Consider the following 15,022-nt stretch of genomic DNA (forward strand, 5'->3'; position numbering starts at 1 on the left):
TTGGTAAAAATTAATTTCCCCCCCATCTGCATGAGAGGTTCCAAATTTACTAACGATCGGAAAAAGACAGTTGGGGTGCTTAGGAATTCCTGCAGCCATTATGAATGTTTCCTTTTTCTCATACATTGAAATTTCTTATCTAGATCTAAAAAAAAACCAAACAAACAAGAAACCAAACCAAAACCACCACCCAGCATTGTGGCTCCCGGTCTTGGATTCACAATATAAAGCTTCATGTTATTTCAAAGTGCTACAAAAATGTGACACACACAGGTACATGATAGACCAATGTCAGGATTCAGCACGGACATCCTGCAGATGTGCACTGGAACACATCAAATGATGATCAAATCACCAAACAAGGAGTGAAAATTATCCACTCTCCCTGTCACAAAAAGCTAAGGATTTCTTTTGTTTTCTTCTATGTGAGGTGCCAAATATAAAGCTTCTTGGGAATGGGTGAAAATAAGATCTGCTCTAGCTCAACCGGAAAGTACAGGATACATGTGGAATTGCTCAGTAAGATTCTTTGACGTGGGTCACTCAGATTCTTCAATCATGAAGCTCATCGTTGTCCACACTGATGTTATTTGATGTCTGAGCGAACACTTGACCCGAACGCACTGCAGGATTGCTGCTCTGGCACCACCTACCAAAACCAAGGCCAGTCTCTAACACATAATAACTCTAAAGGAGGCCATTCCTGCCTCAGCAGGAATAGGAAGGAGGTGTGTTAACGAGCTCGCTCCGTCCCATCCCTGCTTTCACTGCTCCACTCCCGAAGGAGCTCGTGACTGACCCCGCGGAGGTGACCCGGGGACGGGCCTTGCCCCTGCCGAGAGCGCTCGCCGTCCGCTGCGCCCTCTGCTGGCCCGCAGCTCCCCGGCTGCCCATCGTCGGTCCCACAGCAGCCAAACGCTGGATAGGGAGTGGGAAAACCGGGGAAAACGAGGATAAAGGGAAAACAAAATCCTAAAATCAGTGATATTTTAAAATAGGGAAGAATACGTTGTTAAAGAATGAGGAGAGTTATGTTAAAAGCCAAAGTACTTCAGAATGCAGGAGTACTTGAATAAAAAGCAGATTTAAAACTAATAATCATAGAATCATAGAATAGTTAGGGTTGGAAAGGACCTTAAGATCATCTAGTTCCAACCCCCCTGCCATGGGCAGGGACACCTCCCACTAAACCATGTCACCTAAGGCTCTGTCCAGCCTGGCCTTGAACACTGCCAGGGATGGAGCATCCACAACTTCCCTTACTATAATAATAATAATAATAATAATAATAATAATAATAATAATAATAATTTCAATATTTTGGAGGGCAGACAGCAAAAGTCACAGAAGATGATAACAGGCTGTTAAAATCCATCTTACATGAGGAATCTAGACCAAGTCACCAAAGGATAAAAGTTGCTTCTCTCTGTCATCATATTATCTCCACCCCAAATTTAGGTTTCATGGCAGCAAGTGTTTATAAAAGCCACGAACAATTAAAAAATAACCTCTACACAAAAGTATCTTTGGTAAATTCACATGTGCAGACACCTGTCAGAAGTCTGAACAATCAGTACATTGATATTATTAGCCCCCTTCAGGAATAGCATATCCAACTCATCTGTATTTTACAAATGTGTTCTATTTGGCAGCACTATTATTCTGCCAGATTTGATCCTAACACAGTCTTGATAGATTTAAAGAGGAGGTACAGGCAAGTTTTATAATATAACAGGAACCTAACCTTTAATCACAGAGAAGTTTCCCCATATATTAAATAGAAGCAAAACTTTTTGTTAGGATGCACCACTCCTGACAGTGTTCATAGCGAAACAACACTGCTGCCTTGTAGCACTGAACAAGAACCAACATGTGTGTAAATTGCTGAAATGAAAAGTGAAAGTAGTCAATAATAATTGGCCTATCTGAGAAAAATGATACAAGGAAATTCTCATTAGTGTTTTGAATTCTTTTTTAGGCTCTAATATCATCGATAGTGGACATAGCAAACAAGGAAAGAAAAAAGAATGGGGAATTCAGGAGAGCTGAGCTTTTTCTGTGTTCTTGGGTTTGATTTCCAGCTCTGACACAAACCTAAAGTTAAATCTTCAAAGAAGTAGTTTATCGGATTTGTTGCTCATTTCTCCATTTTGGAATCGAAGTCCTTCCTTTACTATATTTTGTATATTTGGCTAAAATCTACTTTAGTAAGTGACTATAGCAGACTGTAAGAAGCCTTTACGACAACTCTCAGGATGATGATCTAACATGCTGCTTGAGTCTCTGAAACTATCACATATGTGACAGTAATGCAAATTCTGTCCTTTGCTTTTTTATTTCATCTTAACTTTGTCCTGGTGAAGTGCTCCATCTTAAAGAGCATGGGCCTCCACAGACATGCTGAACATCTCCCGTAAGAGTTGAGGGCACTCATCACTTCCCAGGAGAAACAAAGTGTCTTGTACAAACAGACACAGGCTTTACAGGGTAAATTGAGATGGTTGACAGAGATAATAGCTAATCTGTAAGCATTCCATTCATTCATTCACAAGCACACTCACATAGGTATATCCCACATGTCAGATTAAAAAGAGATCGGGTATTGCTTAAGTGGCATCTAAAAATCTGTTATCAGTACTCGCCTCAAACTACTCTACCATGGCTCATAATAGCAAATGAAAAATACTTTTGTTTACTGTCACTTCTTCAACAGCTGGTAATGAAAAAAAGCCATCTCTGTAGCTCAACTGAACACTAGACTGCCCAGAGATAAGTAATAGGACAGACACTAGCACAGGACACCAGCTCATTCTCACCATGGTAGAAACTCTACTCCATACCCTCCAAGTGGGTGGGAAAGCTGCCCGTTGTGAGACCTCACTGTTGGCTTTCAGTCCAAAACCAAAGGATGGCAGTGAATTGAGACAAAAGCTTCCCAGTCACTTTCTTTACACTTACATACGACGTGAAATAAAAGCTCTGTTGTGCATGTATGTACACATCCATATTTAGCCATCATGTAAAACTGAAGTAGGATACTACCAATTTAAATTCCACAGGAGTTTTTGGCCATACACACCCTATCTGTTGTCATCCACATAGCTGCAAAGCTTGGGTAATACCTGATTGTCAGCAGGGTTTACTGTAGGTAATACCACTTCCACAATATTGGTATGTAACCCAACACAGAATTGTGATAGCACCCAGCACCACAAAACCACTGAGCATATAGGACAAAGACCAATTAAGATTTCAAGGGTCCTTGAGGGTAATTGGTGATCTCTTCCATTTCTAACCCTCATCTTTCTTGCCATTCTGATATTAACGAGGGCCAGAACTCTATTATTTGCCTTCACAGCATTTGCAGTTCAAGGTGGTGGGAGGAGAGCTGGAAATTGGAAAGTGCCTTTTTTGCAGAGAATCAGATTTGCTAATACCTGGTTGAACAGAAATCTAGTATCATGAGTATTATGAGAGTATTAACATCAAATAACTTTAGCACTCTACCTAGAAAATCACAATATTTGCAGCATGTCAATATTGCCATGACTGGGGATTTGTTTCAAATATATGCCACTGCTCAAAGGAATCTTGACTGCTACACTATAATGACTAATATAACAGATCATATCCATTACAACAATGAAAACTTGGCTGCATTAGAGCCATAACACTTGGTTCTGATGATATGAATATACCACTGAAAGATGAAGACCAGCCCATGTGAAAGTAAATGTCAGGAATCCTAAAGGTCTGGTAATAATATTGAGTGTATTGTCACTGAAGCAGTTATCATAAGTAAGTTTTGGCAATACTTTATTTCTACTTCCTATCTATTGGATAGGCTACTGAGTGGAATGGATCATGCTTAGAAATAGCATTAACATGAACATTGCTAGATATTTGATCAAATAACTCTACTAAGGCAACCCACACATGTAACTCTGAGTACAGTGGCAGAGGAAAACAGACATCTAAAGGCTGCATCAGTAACACCTATTCCAGTGTTCTGATCTTTACAACTGTGGCTGTAACTATTCTTAAAACCAAACACTTCCACTTAAAACCAAATAAAAGCAACTGACCAGGACAATAAAAACACCATGTTCTGTTAAGAAGCATGTAGCAACTGACCCCAAGAAAAACATTATAGTGCACTTGCATTTTAGAAAAAATCAGGAGACCATTAGAGCCTGATCATTTTCTTCATCAGGTTTTGGTATTACCAAATACGAAACTCTCACTCACTAAGCTGTCTCATGTACTACCTAAACCTGTAAGGTACCAAGACTACAAAAGCTGTAAATATAAATACTATATAATTAATAAGTGATTTATTATACCCTTGAACTGCTAGCAAGATAACGGTTTGCTTCTAGTTTCTACCAGCTGATGACTAGCTATGACTTATCAAAACAAAAAACCTAGGTCTACGTATCTCCTGAAGTATGCAGAAGTCTTGACATTCTGGATACAGCTTGCTACTACAATAAGCCTCCTTCAAAAGCCCAGATGCAGTCCAAGCAAGTGTTCACTGCTCTAGTGCTGATCCCACTGACCGCTGGATTGGCAACTTTTGGAACTAAGATCCCATTCTGTGTTTGTTACAGCAGCAGTCTTATGAGAAGTACTAAACAATAAATATAAAAGATAATAGAAGTGAGGTTTAGCCCTAGTTTGATGTAGAATTGCACTGCTTGTGTATGTTATATAGTATGTAACCAATTCAACAGACTCCTACATAAAATCGAGCGCAAGCCCTCTCTGGTTGCAGAGAGCAGCTCTAGGCCATGACTAGGATATCCAAGCCATAGGAAGAGTGAAACTATAGAACATTTAGATTAGACTTCTTCCAAATTTATTTTAAATGTCCTACAATTCTCATCTCTGTGCTTTTTAGGGGATCTTAAATTGTGAAATCTTTGCCCCACAGTCATCTAACATTTGACTGAGGAAGAGAGAGGCTAGCACAAGGTAGCTTCCTAAGTTCACCATTAGGTTTTCCCACAATGTCCCCCTCTGAACCAAACAGTATTTCTGTTGTCCATGTTGAAAATCATTTAAACTATCTTATTCGCAAATTGTCAAAAGATATCTTTAAATAGAGATCCAATGCTTCCCATAAGTTTTACACTTTCAAATCAGAGAAGGGAAAAACCACATTTTTGGCTAGTGAGTCTATTCTGGATATGCACAAATGGAATGAAATTATTTTGTGGTGTACCTGATAAGGAAAGTTAATCGCTAGATAGAAATTGGTTGGAAAACAGATTTAAATGGCAGAGCAATAGAACTTGCCTTATTCGGCTGCCACCGGCAATGCAACAGAAGTAGTACTCCTGAGATGCAGAAGAAATGTTTATAGCAGGGAAAACAACACAGACACAGACCTGCTGAGGTCTCTTTATCTGATAACTTTGTGGTAATTGCCTTTCGTGCCCCGTGGCATGTAGGATGCGCTAATTTGGCATTCAGTGAATACAGCAAAGAAGCATAATGCAAACAAAGAAGAGTCAAACTCTACACTACCACTTTACTAAATTGCCAAGACACAGCAGCATTTGCATTATCACAAAGTCCAAGATAGACATTTCTATGGTACAATATCATCCTCTTCCTAGAGTCCAGTCCCATTTCCATCAGTGTACCTGACTGATTTCACCATTTCTTTCTGAGGGGCTCTGCTGAGCAGTTACGGGCATTTCTTCCTCTTGTCCATTTCCCTGATGACATCTTCTATATTGAAGATAGAAAGCCTTCAAAAACTGTTTCTGCCAAAATCAAGATGAATTTTGCCTGTGATTTTACTGGGTTTAGAACTTGCCTTCCTTTCTTTTCACCAACTACTGCATAGAAGCAAAGCCATCAGTATCGCTGAGCATTGCTCCATTCCCAGACACCTTCTTCTGTCAGACAGACAGGTTTTTTAAATATTCTTAATTTGTATTTTGGGGTATTTTTTATCCCATCCTTTCCATACTGGCAGTGTCTCATCTCTTAAAATCCACATGCAGCTGTGAGTATGTGTGTTCTCTCTTTCTTGTAATAGCTGACCCCAATGACAGCAAGCCTTTATTACTAACTGCAGGGAAGAATGCACAACACTATGCTCTGACACAGCTGTACCTCCTTCACATCTGCATTACAGTCACTCATTCAGGATTCAGACTCATCACTTCACATAGTTTAATTTTAGGAGAAGAGTACCAAGAACTATAAGAATTAAAGAAGAATGGACTAAGGTACACATACAGCCATACACGCATATACAAATGTGGCATATGCTCAGTAATTTTTATTATTTTCTGTTTATAATCTGGTCACACCCCTGGTCCCCAGCCCCATTATGAAAAATCTTACCAGAGTGTTCCACACACACAGCAGCCTTTTTCACAGAGATGAGGCAGCAGATGCCAGACTGAGATTTTGTATTAATAACGCACTGAGGAAATAATTAGAAATACATTGATCCTTTACATCCTTATGAATTTGCTAATAAAGGCCAGGATTCACCCCTGCGGAAGGTAAATTCAGCTCCCAATGCATTCAATACAAGTTGCACACATTTCTGTAAGGGATAAGTTGCATGCAGAGAGTTTAGTGTATATTGTTACACCAAATCAAGTAAGACGCAACAGATGTACAGAGAAATGGTTGGAGAGGGGCAAAAAGATACAGTCCAAGGTCTAAATGCCAAGTTTGCACGTATACCAGCTGCTCTGCAGCACAGGAGAGAGAGAGGGAGAGAGGCAAACAAATACTTACCAGGTTTAATTTCCAGCAGCTTCAGCCTGGAATCCTCAGGGGGATGCAAACGCCTCTTTTTGCGCCAGCAACGTGCTGGGTACGTGTACAGCTGACCTGGGGCCAGGCCTGAAGGTAAAAGGCAAAAGATAAATATAATCACATCTCAGTTTGCAAACCACAAGCACTGTCTCCAGCATCTTTGTTTTTGCCCTTCCAGCATATTGTTTGTTGGAGGGTTCAATCTTGCACATCATGAGGCAGAACTACACACTCAAGGCATCCAGTGCTCCTGAGGCTCCTCAGCACCTCTTGGGATCAGGCCTACAGAGAATCTAGGTCTCACTTAGACACTTCACTCAGCTCACTGAAACCAGAGCCGCACATAAATAATTTGTGATTTCTTGAAGGTAAATAGAATTTCAGACTCTCCTGGGTTACAGGGGTGATGCTTCCTCCACTGGCAGAGAAAGCCCCTTGGGAGGGAAGAGATGAAGTTCTGACATGCAAATCATAAGGCCCTGATGCACAGAGCAGCTCTGGAAATTTTTGTCTTCCAAGTGGGAACAGATCAATATCCATGAGGTCCTTCTATTTGGACTCTGTATTTTTGCTTGAATTCTGGATTTCTGCTTGAAGACAGATACCTCGTTCTAGTTATTACCTCCTCATGCCAACATCCTGGATGTGGGAGGAGATACAGCAGTAATGTTTATATTACTGCATGCTCCATTGAATCACATTTGGCATCACTGGCTTCTGAGCTGCCCTGGTTCTCCTGACAGACACCCCTTAGCCAACATTCAAGCTATGCTTTGCTCTCTTGTATTCAGAACACAGCAGGGCTTCGTGAATGCTACTAGGGACACAGAAGCACACTGCCAAGTGCTTCAAAGTGTCCTCAACTGCCCCAGATACTCATGACACAGAGAAATACCCAGCAAGACACAGAAAAGTTGGAAGAATTTAATTCTCTCCCTGCTCCGCCTACCCTTTCCATCCACCAATTCTGCTTTGGCTCTTCTGTCCTTCTGCTGTTGCTTTGTCTTGAAGGGGCTACAGAGTGTGACTGCAATTTCAGACTCATTGCTGGTAGAAAACAGGTAAGATCGCATAAGAAAGGACAGGATTGGTGTTACCTATCAAGACTGCACCAACAATGAACAGCTGGGTGCCAGTGAAGTAGAACAGCTCAAGGGCAGCATGATGGCTGAAGTGTTCTTTCATTCTTCTGAAACAGTCAGGAGAGTGGACCAGATTGAGAACAAAACTGATCCACCAAACCAAATGAGGATAATGAAAACAATATCCTGTTACGTGGGGAAAAGACACAACAAAATTATTCACCTCAAGAGAATGGGCCAATCAAATTCTGCAAGTGAAGCCTAAGCTCCTGGTTTGAAATATTTCAACTGTTGGAAATACTAGTTCAGACCCCAGCACTTCGCACCTACCTCTAAGGCTGTGGTGCATAAACTAAGCATCTACAGGACACTGCCTGTTATGGCCAAATGATGGAGTATTCGAAGAGATCCTGGCTGTTCCAGGACACACAATGCTACCAAATGGTGGGGTTTCACACACTTTTTTCATTGCTGCACAGCTTACTGGGCATTATGCCCACCCTAAGAAAGATAGATTTCAGAGCAGGGCACTTAGGACTGGTTTGGGAAATAAAAATTGTGAATAACTAGCACTTCTGCAGTGTTTAGACACACTTCTTCATGGCACTTTGCAAACATTAACCACTGCAAACAATTGCTATTATGATGAGGTGGATTGTGCCTGGCTCTGATGTGAGTCGTTAGAGAGGTGGAGGCAAGAAGCCTCACCCTTTCCCAGCAGGTCCTCTGCAAGAACTTGCTCACAACATTGAAATGGCAGTTGCTAGACCAAAGAATAGGACAGAGAACCAGCTCTCCATTGCAGAAGCCTCCACAGAGAAGTCATCTGAATGAAATAAGCACCACAGCATTGAGCACTAGTCCCAGACAGGGAGGAACAAGGATCTATGCGGTTTTTGGGGAGTATCTGTTCATGTTCAATTACTGAGTGCGCATACATGAAAGAGCAGTTTGGATTCAGGCAGGGCAGTGAAAGTCAACCACAAATACTGAAAGCCCAACAAGAAACAAAGCAAGTAGCCTTGAAAAAGCAGAGGTGGGAAAGCCTCTTCCCTAGAGGACCTACAACCTACTCCAGGTGGCAGACAGATCACTAAGAGATGGACGATCCAACATCCATTTCTGCAACCCTTGAGGCAAGATCTCAGTTTCTATTCACAATACCCTTGCTCATTAATACACAGCCATTCAGTGAACTTAAAAACATATCTAACTTTTGCTTGATCCAAACCTATAAAATGCTACCTTCGGTTTTCCACCTTGACCTCCACTGTGCTGGCTCACATGATGTGTGGATCTGTGATTCTTTACACAAAGGAGGATCAAGGAGGAAAAGGTCAGTTCTGAATACTTTGAATCTAGCCCATGCACAGTTGATCTTGCAGTGCATATGGAAATGATGCATATACAGGTCTTACTGTCTTCAGTACTGGTTCAGATGTCTCTCCTTCTGGTGCCTTATAGGGCAACCAAAGAAGGCTCCAGCCATTTGCGTATTGATGGAATAGCAGAACCTGCAGTGAGCTATGTTGTTTATCTCATTAGTGTAGGAGAGTCATAACTCAAAGCTGGTGTGAAAGGCTGGGGGAGGAGGGGAAAAGGAGGGAGTTATGTGCAGTATTGTGTGAAATTAACCCTGAACTCTTTATCATGAAATGCAGTTTTCTGACTCCTTTAACAAAGAGGACAGCAAGAACCCAGGTTAATATGCTGATATCCTGACTCTTCTCTCTGTTTTTCAAGCCTAAATGAAAAGAGGTCCTGGAGTTTTACCATTTGTCTTTGTACAGTTTTTCAGATTAGGGATAGTAAATGGCATTGAACACAATACACAAGACAGATACATACAGGGTGGTTGGCAGAGACTTTCCAGAGCCCTTCAGTATGGACATAAATGCCTTTGTACAGCCTGAAAACAGGCATGCTAAAGCTGTAGAGGGATGCTTTGACCCACCATAATATTGCAAGAAATAGATGATGCAAAGACACCCAAGGGAGCACTAAATGGGCTAATAAAAAACAAGAAAGAGGAAAGTGTACATGGGGGAGGAGGGCTGCTTCATTTCGCACTGATTATTCTAATTCTAAATAACAAAGGCACAGATCTGGTAGCCAGTGCAGATGTGGGAGGCATGTTTCACACTGACTCTCTGTGAAGAATGTTCCATCGTCTCCACTGCAGACCTGCAGGAGAAATGCCAGTGATCCCCTTTGGCAGGGTAAACTGATAGCTCACTATCAGAAGTGAGGAATGAAAGATTTGCACAGTGAATTTTCTCAAGGTAGTTCAGACAGCTTGTGGCTGAGAAAGGCAAAGTGTTAAGACCTCTTGGTTCCTGATGTGATGCCATAATGTTGTTATGATGATTTCTTCTGTAAGTGTGGAGACACCAGTGAGACCCATACGAGTCTACCTGTGTCTATCTTTTAGCAGATGCTCTTGCCAAAACATTACTTTGTGGATACAGTGGATGTACACCTACTTATGACTGTGCTCAAAAGGGTAAAAATAGCAGCCCCTTACTCAACAAGATGCTAAAAGAACAGAAATTCTTTGGGTAAATAGATTAGCAAATAAAAAATAAAAAAAAGGGAAAAAAGGAAAGCTAGTTTTTATGCCAAGGCATAATCTCTTAGGAATGGGGAATATTCGGCTGAAATAAAAACCCAGCTGTGGTCATGAAGCAACCTACAAATGAAGGGTTAGCCCAGAACCTCAGACAACTCCCAGCTTGTAAACCACATTCAGCAGTCCCAGATTACCCCAGCAGATTTGGCAGCTGAGACATGTTTCGGGTATTTTTAACACTGGTAAAACACCTGTTGCCTCCTGCACCAGAACTGGCTGTGTTTTACCATAGAAAAAGCTTTCTGATAATACTGCAAGGCAATACTAAACCTACTTTGGATATTTCAGCAATTGAAGCAGTGCAAGGATTGTTCTCTCAGTATATCCTAGGAAAGGGAGAGGGAAAGCTTCAGCTAAGCACTCTTCAGAAGCAGCAATTGCTTTGTTAGCCCCAGGAGGGGTGGGAAATATCCTATGTATTCCTGCCATTCCTGCAAACTGTCCAGTGGAAGAGGTAAGAGCAGGCTGTACCTTCCTGTAATTCCAGATCTGGAGTTTTGGGCGTTTTTTCAGTATGGTTTATAGGAACTGGCATGTGTACACGTGCATATGTGCAAGTCATGCTCCCAGTGCCCATGCACCCTACCACCCTCCCTGCCTGCATTCTCTGGTCTGCCCCTGAAAAAAAAACAACCAAAATAATAGAACCCCAGTTTGGTGTTGTCAAAAAAAACTGTTCCTTGAGCTAATGGTGTGTCAGACGCTGAGCCACACTTGGCAAAAATTTCTCCTGGGGCTCAGGAGGACTTCGGACTAACACCTACAGCCTTTGAACTGATGACTGTCCTTTGCCTTTCAAACACAGATTTCAGAAGAACTTACTCTAACATAGGAAAGACTGACCAAAGTCTAAAAAAATAACAGCGGTCTTTTCCCTTGGGCTTCACTGAGCTTTGGAATAGGCATTAGCCAAAGCTCTTTAAGGACATACATAAACCAGGAGTTATAGATATGTTTGTAACCACCAAAAAAACATTCATTCCAATAACTGAACTCTCCTCTATTTTACATCAGCCTTATATCCTTCCCTATATAATTCCTTATTTTCAGCATTCACCTGAGAAACTCCCACCTCCACCTCCCCACCCTGAAGACAATTCCAGTCTGACCTAGAGCAAAGCATTGTGTCTTCTGCTACAGACTGGGATCAATAGCATGAATAGAGTGACGATGCAGCCTTAGAAACTACCATGCCAGGCACTTCTTTGGGTAGAGGGAGAATAATCAGGATGAGCTCTCTGCAGTTACCAAAGGAAATCCCCTGCAGGCACAGAGGTTTAGGCAGCTTCTCTTCTGTGTGGCCTGCAGCAGGTTTGAGCTCCTATTAATTAAACCCCATGAGGGCTCGGTGGCCAGCCCTCCATACACACATGCATACACACACACAATGCTGCCGACCTGGTCCCCTGTGTCTCTTCTCCATCCAGATGTAGCAGTTGTTCTGAGCTACCCCCGTTTGTGAATCCAGGAAGGGAAGGCGGACGCTGCGCTCAGCACACAGCCGAGAGTTGTAGCTGCGACAGTGCTCGATTGCTTCTTTGTAGAACTGGTCCCCGAGTCTGCCAAAAGAGACAGGGCAGAGAGTAAGAGAGACTGCACCATCCCCTCAAACAAGATGAGGAAAAAGAGGACGTCAGGTTGGTTTATAAGTGCACAAGCAGAAAAAATTTCCCTGATGACATGCAAAGCTTGCTGACACGAGACACTGGAGGAGCAGATCATGCAGAACGTGCCAACAAAAGATCAGACACTCAGGAACTGGACACAGATCTTTTCAGCAGTGGCACAGCTACCAAATGAGCCAATGATGCAACCACACTGGCCCATGACCCTGGGTAAGGCAACACATACACCACAGGGAACTCATTCTATTATTTCTCTTCCCCCGTGGTTTGTCCAGCCAATGCAGCAAACCAGTCATTTCAACCCTATGTTAACAGCAACTCCTGCACTATATTTTGAGCAACCAGAAAGCCAGCCAAGCTTAGAACTTTACTCCAGCATTTCTGGTGTCAGAGAGCCCATAAAAGGAAAGGGCATAGTCCTCATACTGAGTGCTTCTGAGGTATGAAAACAACTAGGGCCATGTCTGCAGTGGTCAGACTAGACATTTGGTCATAACCCTTCCAGAATTTGCCACACTCAAGCCTGAGGCACCAGCAGCAGCAGGCTACAACACTGACCAGTAAGATCCAGCATGGCAAATGCTGCTTTCCTCTGAGGCCCAGTGGGACGGACAGTTCTAAAGACAATGTCACTTACTTCGTAAATAACTATTTGTTCAAAAATTCCATACAATCTTCATCTTCCCTTGAGAAAGGTTTAAAAACTCTGCTTGCTGGAGATTACCAAAATCCTCCCTCCAAATGTTTCTAAACAGGGAAAAGCATCAAAGTAAAGCTACCCTAAGGACACAAAGCAGCTGTCATGCTGGAGTATTGCAAAGTAGGTGGGCCACACTACTGAACCTCATTCTTGATCTGTTGTCAAGATGAAATTGAGTTGTGACATGAAATAGCTAGGAAAGGTACCCATTAGGGGTAAGTTCATTAGAAAAATAGGAGTAGAGTGATACATAGCATAACTTGCTCTGACTCTGATATTCATTAGTGTGCAAAAAGAGCATAGCATGCACTGCAAGGGAGCCAAAGGGATGCATGCACAGAGATAAAAGAGGCTCCCTTTCCTGGTTTATTAGTTGTTTTCCCCACTATCCTCTTCCACAGGCACAATTGGTGTTTTAAAAGTATACTCCCTTTGCACACCTCTGAACGTCAAATCACAGCAACTTGCTCTGTTTTACCCTCTGTGTCTTTTTTCTGACTCACACCTTCTAAGTCACTCCTTGGTTGCACCTTTTGACTTCCATGGAAGCCATCTTCTTTTCCCCTGGGCTGTACTAGCCCAATACCCTCTTGCTGAGAGGGGCCAACAGCAGAGGCTCAAGGAAGAGTGCAAGACCAGGGCAAATACAGAGGGAGGCACCTCTAGTTCCCCATTCTCATGTCTGATGATCAGAACTTAGCTTCCCCAAGTCTCAGGTTACCCAATGGTGGCAATATTACGTTTAATACTTCGGTGATTCTTTTGTCCTTGAATTTATCCAACCAGCTCTTCAAACCACTTAACTTTTTCATACCTAAAATGTTGCGGGGTGACGAGTTCCACAGCTGAAATGATTCATGTGAAAAACCCACTTTCTTATGCTTATTTTAAGCCATATCTCAATTATGTATAATTACAAGTCCATAAGTCTCTCACAAAGCTTCCACCAGGTCATTTCTCTAATGAGCAGAGGGTATCCAGCACACTGAGCCCCCGGATGTGGAATGAATACCATGTCTGCATGCTAAAGCCCACCAGCTTCCTGCTGCCTTCTGCTATTCTGACTTCATCTGCTGCATTTCAAAGCATCCTCAAGGGAGAGAAGGGAGCAGGAATCACACTCAGGAGTCGGTATGTCCCTTGGCTACAGAGACTTTCTAAGGGTTGTTCAGTGGGTTTGTGCAGTAGCGAACGTCTGTGTGTATGTGGTGCCTCACAGACCTGTCCCCCTACTGCTGACCACCAGCTCCTGGGGAGCAGCCAGTGCAGGGATCTTTGCAGGGCAGGTGAAGGAGAGAGCTCTCTGGTCTAACATGCAGAGGGCAGAGCCATGGGCAAGCACAGTGGGATCCCTCTGGACACTGAATCCCCCACAGTGGCCTCAAACCCCTTTTTCCATAAAAAGGCAGGGGGGATGTAAGGGAAGAGCAGGAGAAAGGAAAAGATAAGCTGCCCTACTACAGAAAGAATGTGACTAGGAAGACATGAAAGCTTATTAAAAGCTGTAATTAAAGTTGTACACTTGTGTAATCAAAGTCAGTAACAAGGAGACTCCAGTTGATCAAAGATTAACAGCTCTTTCCAGAAACACTTGAGCTTCCACAGAGCTATGTCATATTCCCCCTGTAATAGGCCAGAGATGCTCACTAACTCCAAGGAGTTTACTGGAAGGATGAGCACTGGTGTGGGACAACAAAATGCCACCCCTGCAGAGGTGTTCTTTATGCTAAAACTCAATCCACTCATCAGAATGTAACTGCACCACAAAGCATCCATATTAACAAAACCAGTATGTCTCAGCAGCCCAGATACAGGATCTGGCTGGAGATGACCTCAGCTTCCACATTCTTCTAAGACTGAAAATAACTGTAAATCTTAGAATATTAAATATTTGGCTTTAAATGGCACACTCAAGTGGGTTGTAAAATTAAATTTCAGATTTGTACTAGAGAGAGAAAGGATTTTTTTTTTTTAACCATAATGGGAGAGAAACTGCCCAGTTAACAGGTCACATTCAGTCTTGACACAGTCTTGTAATCTAGCTGTTTCATTACATTTATGTTAAAGATATTAAATATGCATCTTTTGCCTTAAAGAAAAATAGTTTAGGGAAAGCATTTAGTCATCTCCATACTTTAAGAAAGCTTGCCTTGGCTCCACTACAGCAAGCATGATCAAAACCCCCAGACCTATAGTATTC

General features: G+C 42.3%; 1 protein-coding gene across 1 annotated transcript in view; it reads right to left on the reverse strand.

Moving 5' to 3' along the window:
* The window catches only part of DPF3 (double PHD fingers 3), a 94,036-nt gene extending 80,199 nt beyond the window's left edge, over window positions 1–13,837 (reverse strand). Inside the window, exons 1-3 of the mRNA XM_057416089.1 lie at window positions 13,740–13,837; window positions 11,896–12,056; window positions 6,766–6,873 (exon numbers count right to left, since the gene is read on the reverse strand). Of these exons, the coding sequence (XP_057272072.1) occupies window positions 6,766–6,873; window positions 11,896–12,056; window positions 13,740–13,837 (367 nt within the window). The remainder of the gene's footprint in view (window positions 1–6,765; window positions 6,874–11,895; window positions 12,057–13,739) is intronic.
* Window positions 13,838–15,022: the final 1,185 nt, after the last annotated feature.

Source organism: Pezoporus wallicus, unplaced genomic scaffold, assembly GCF_028554395.1.
Source record: "Pezoporus wallicus isolate ANWC-B61680 ecotype Strahan unplaced genomic scaffold, APGP_CSIRO_Pwel_v1 scaffold_2146, whole genome shotgun sequence".
NCBI lineage: Eukaryota > Metazoa > Chordata > Aves > Psittaciformes > Psittacidae > Pezoporus > Pezoporus wallicus.